The sequence below is a fragment of the Arachis stenosperma genome, chromosome 10 (assembly GCF_014773155.1).
Source record: "Arachis stenosperma cultivar V10309 chromosome 10, arast.V10309.gnm1.PFL2, whole genome shotgun sequence".
Lineage (NCBI taxonomy): Eukaryota > Viridiplantae > Streptophyta > Magnoliopsida > Fabales > Fabaceae > Arachis > Arachis stenosperma.
The window spans coordinates 34,087,372-34,092,136 of NC_080386.1; the positions used below are offsets into that span (position 1 = coordinate 34,087,372).

Below are 4,765 nucleotides of genomic sequence, written 5' to 3' on the forward strand. Positions count from 1 at the left end.
TATGGTCACAGAAGGCATTGTTCTTGGACACTAGATTTCAAGTAAGGGGATTAAGGTTGACAGAGCAAAGGTGGAGGTAATTGAAAAATTACCACCACCAGCTAATGTTAAGGCAGTCAGGAGTTTCTTGGGTCATGCAGAATTTTATAGAAGATTTATAAAGGATTTTTCTAAAATTGCTAAGCCATTAAGCAACCTATTGGTTGCTGATGTTCCTTTTGTCTTTGATTATGATTGCTTGCATGCTTTTAAAACTCTGAAAGCAAACCTTATCTCTGCCCCATTATAGCTCCCCTGATTGGGATTTACCATTTGAATTGATGTGTGATGCTAGTGATTTTGCTATAGGAGCTGTTTTAGGACAGAGGCATGGTAAGCTTGTACATGTCATTTACTATGCCAGTCGTGTGTTAAATGATGCCCAAAAGAATTACACAACTACAGGAAAGGAATTATTAGCTTTTGTGTATGCTGTTGATAAGTTTAGGTCTTATTTACTTGGTTCTAAGGTTCTTGTTTATACTGACCATGCTGCTTTGAAGTACCTTTTAACCAAGCAGGATTCTAAACCAAGATTAATCAGAAGGGTGTTGCTCCTTCAGGAGTTTGATATTGAGATAAAAGATAGGAAAGGGTCAGAAAATCAAGTAGCTGACCATCTCTCCAGAATTGAGCCTGAAGCAGGAGTACAACCACCCACGGTTGTGACTGAGACATTTCCAGATGAGCAATTGTTCCTCATTTAGCAGGCTCCATAGTTTGCAGACATTGCAAATTATAAGGCCATGAATTTTATCCCAAAGGAGTACAGTAGACAACAAGTAAAGAAGCTATTGACTGATGCAAAGTACTACATTTGGGAGGAACCATACCTTTTTAAAAGGTGTTCAGATGGTATCGTCCAGAGATGTGTCCCAGATGAAGAAACACAGCAGATTCTTTGGCACTGTCATGGTTCTGATTATGGAGGCCACTTTGGTGGTGAAAGGTGATGAGCGGATAATTTGTACGCTTTTTGGCATTGTTTTTAGTATGTTTTTAGTATGATCTAGTTAGTTTTTAGCATATTTTTATTAGTTTTTAGTTAAAATTCACTTTTCTGGACTTTACTATGAGTTTGTGTGTTTTTCTGTGATTTCAGGTATTTTCTGGCTGAAATTGAGGGACCTGAGCAAAAATCTGATTCAGAGACTGAAAAGGACTGCAGATGCTTTTGGATTCTGACCTCCCTGCACTCGAAGTGGATTTTCTGGAGCTACAGAAGCCCAATTGGCGCGATCTCAACGGCGTTGGAAAGTAGACATCCTGGGCTTTCCAGCAATATATGATAGTCCATACTTTGCCCAAGATTTGATGGCCCAAACCGGCGTTCAAAATCACCCTCAGGAATTCCAGCGTTAAACGCCGGAACTGGCACCAAAATGGGAGTTAAACGCCCAAACTGGCATAAAAGCTGGCGTTTAACTCCAAGAGAAGTCTCTGCACGAAAATGCTTCAATGCTCAGCCCAAGCACACACCAAGTGGGCCCGGAAGTGGATTTTTATGTCATTTACTCATCTATGTAAACCTTAGGCTACTAGTTCTCTATAAGTAGGACCTTTTACTATTATATTTTCATCTTTGGATCTTGGGATTTCTTTTGATCCTTTGATCATCTTTGGACATCTAGTTCTTAGATCATTGGGAGGCTGGCCTCACGGCCATGCCTAGACCTTGTTCTTATGTATTTTCAACGGTGGAGTTTCTACACACCATAGATTAAGGTGTGGAGCTCTGCTGTACCTCGAGTATTAATGCAATTACTATTGTTCTTCTATTCAATTCCGCTTGTTCTTGTTCTAAGATATCACTTGTTCTTCAATTTGATGAATGTGATGATCCGTGACACTCATCATCATTCTCACCTATGAACGTGTGACTGACAACCACCTCCGTTCTACCTTCGATTGGGTGAATATCTCTTGGATTTCTGATTGCACGATGCATGGTTGATCGCCTGACAACCGAGTGCTCGCCTGACAACCGAGCCAGCCATTCCGTGAGATCAGAGTCTTCGTGGTATAGGCTAGAACTGATGGCGGCATTCAAGAGAATCCGGAAGGTCTAACCTTGTCTGTGGTATTCTGAGTAGGATTCAATGATTGAATGACTGTGACGTGCTTCAAACTCCTGAGGGCGGGGCATTAGTGACAGACGCAAAAGAATCACTGGATTCTATTCCGGCCTGATCGAGAACCGACAGATGTATAGCCGTGCCATGACAGGGTGCGTTGAACATTTCCACTGAGAGGATGGGAGGTAGCCACTGACAACGATGAAACCCTTGCTTAAGCTTGCCATGGAAAGGAGTAAGAAGGATTGGATGAAGGCAGTAGGAAAGTAGAGAGACGGAAGGGAAGGCATCTTCATGCACTTGTCTGAAGTTCTTACCAATGAATTACATAAGTATCTCTATCTTTATCTTTATGTTTTATGCGTTCATCACCATATCCATTGAGTTTGCCTGACTAAGATTTACAAGATGACCATAGCTTGCTTCATACTAACAATCTCCGTGGGATCGACCCTTACTCGCGTAAGGTTTATTACTTGGATGACCCAGTGCACTTGCTGGTTAGTTGTGCGAAGTTGTGTTAATGCCATGGTATTGAACACCAAGTTTTTGGGGTTCATGACCGGGGATTATGAGAGTTGTGAAAAGTATTGTTCACAATTTCGCGCACCAAAAGGACAGCTACAAAGGTCCTTTAGAGCGGGTTTTACTGGCCGACTCTCTTCAGAGATTCAAGAGAATTTGTGAAGCACTGTGACAGATGTGAAAAGGCCATAAATCTCCCTTCCAACCATGAAATGCCACAGTAGGGGATTCTTGAGGTTGAGTTATTTGATGTGTAGGGTATTGATTTCATGGGACCTTTTCCACCCTCACATTCAAACAACTATATTCTAGTGGCAGTTGATTATGTGTCCAAGTGGGTGGAAGCTGTGGCTCTACCCACCAATGATGCCAAGGTGGTACTGAACTTTCTTCAGAGATATATCTTTAGCCGGTTTGGTGTCCCAAGGACACTCATTAGTGATGGAGGCGGTCACTTCTGTAACAGACAGCTGGACTCTCTTCTACAGAGATATGGAGTCCATCATAAAGTGCCAACCCCCTATCACCCTCAGACAAGTGGACAGGTTGAAGTTTTCAACAGGGAACTTAAAAGGATGCTAGAGAAGACCGTCAGTGTTTCACGAAAGAACTGGTCTAGGAAGCTTGATGATGCTCTCTAGGCATACCGAACAGCGTACAAGACTCCTATTGGCATGTCCCCTTACCAGTTGGTCTATGGCAAAGCCTGTCACTTGTCAGTTGAGCTGGAGCATAAAGCATATTGGGCAATCAGGTATCTGAATCTTGATTCAGAAGTTGCAGGGATTAAGCGGATGCTTCAGTTGAATGAGCTTGATAAATTTAGATATTCAGCCTATGAGAATGCCAAGCTCTATAAGGAGAGAACCAAGTTATTGCATGACAAGAAGATTGCCATCAGAGTCTTTGAGCCAGGACAGAGAGTGCTTTTATATAATTCAAGGCTCAAACTCTTTTCCGGGAAGCTGAAATCCCGGTGGTCAGGACCGTTTGTGGTTACCAGAGCTTCACCATATGGTCATGTGGAAATACAGGAAGAGAATTCTGACAGAAAATTTATAGTGAATGGCTAGAGGTTGAAGCACTATCTTGGAAGCGAGATTGATCGCCAAAGGTCCACTCATCTGCTAAATTAGCAGAACTGACCGCCAAGCTAGTGACATTAAAGAAGCGCTTGTCGGGAGGCAACTCGATAATTTCGTATCCTAAGTATTTTTCGTAGTAGTGGTTTTCGTCTTTATTTGATTTTTATTGTGTTTTTACTGTTTTTCAGATCATGCATCTATTTTAGAATAGGAACTGGATCATTCAAAAAAAAAATGAACGCACGACTCGTAAGCGTCGCTGATGCGTACGCGTCATATGTGTGTGCATGAAGAATAAAAGTGAACAGCGAGTTGAGCAGGAGTGGCACTAGAACTATGCCTTTTGCACAGACAAGCCCACGCGTACGCGTACCTCACGCATGCGCGTCATTTTCACTTTTCGCCATTGACGCGTGCGCGTCACTGACGCATTTGCGTGACCTTGAAAATCGGCGTAAATGAGTGTTTGGGCAGAGAGTTGTGCTGGCTTGGGGCTGAAAGTGTGCTAGAAGCATAAACTTGATCACGCGCACGCGTCCCTGACACGTGCGCATCCTTTTGCACAAATGGCCATCCACAGGTGCACGTGAGGTGCGCGTGCACGCAGCTGGCTTCGTGCGATTCGCACAATCCAAGTGCACGCATACGCGTGCTTGACGCTCACGCATCGCATGCGCCGCACACCTCCACTAGTGCCCTGACACAAGCTGTATGCTTCCCCAAGGGTGTATTGGTAAAGATTTTCTCCAATAAAACCACGTTGCAGGTATATCTCTACCAACAACAATCCTCGGGGGTCAAATTTAGAGAGGGATTTGGTTGTCACAAGTTCAACCCCAATAGAAATAACCGAAGTATTCAAACCTCGGGTCGTCTCACAAGGAATGGGCAAACATGTGCTTCAACATTGGTTAGAAATCTGGGGTTGTGAGTTATGAGCATGAAAATAAATGGGAATCTTAACAAGCAAGTAATCTTAAATTGCAACAAACTAATTCAACTATCTAAGCAAAAAATGAGCCATTTCAATGAACAAGCAAC

At 43.0% G+C, this 4,765-nt stretch overlaps 1 protein-coding gene across 1 annotated transcript; it reads left to right on the forward strand.

Moving 5' to 3' along the window:
• Positions 1-3,313: 3,313 nt before the first annotated feature.
• On the forward strand, positions 3,314-3,712 carry LOC130956969 (uncharacterized). Its single transcript, XM_057883889.1, has one exon. It carries the CDS (start codon positions 3,314-3,316, stop codon positions 3,710-3,712), a length of 399 nt encoding a protein of 132 aa, XP_057739872.1.
• Positions 3,713-4,765: the final 1,053 nt, after the last annotated feature.

Coding starts and splice junctions, on each gene's coding strand:
- LOC130956969 (XM_057883889.1), top strand. CDS start 3,314: ATGTCCCCTTACCAGTTGGTCTATGGCAAAGCCTGTCACTTGTCAGTT.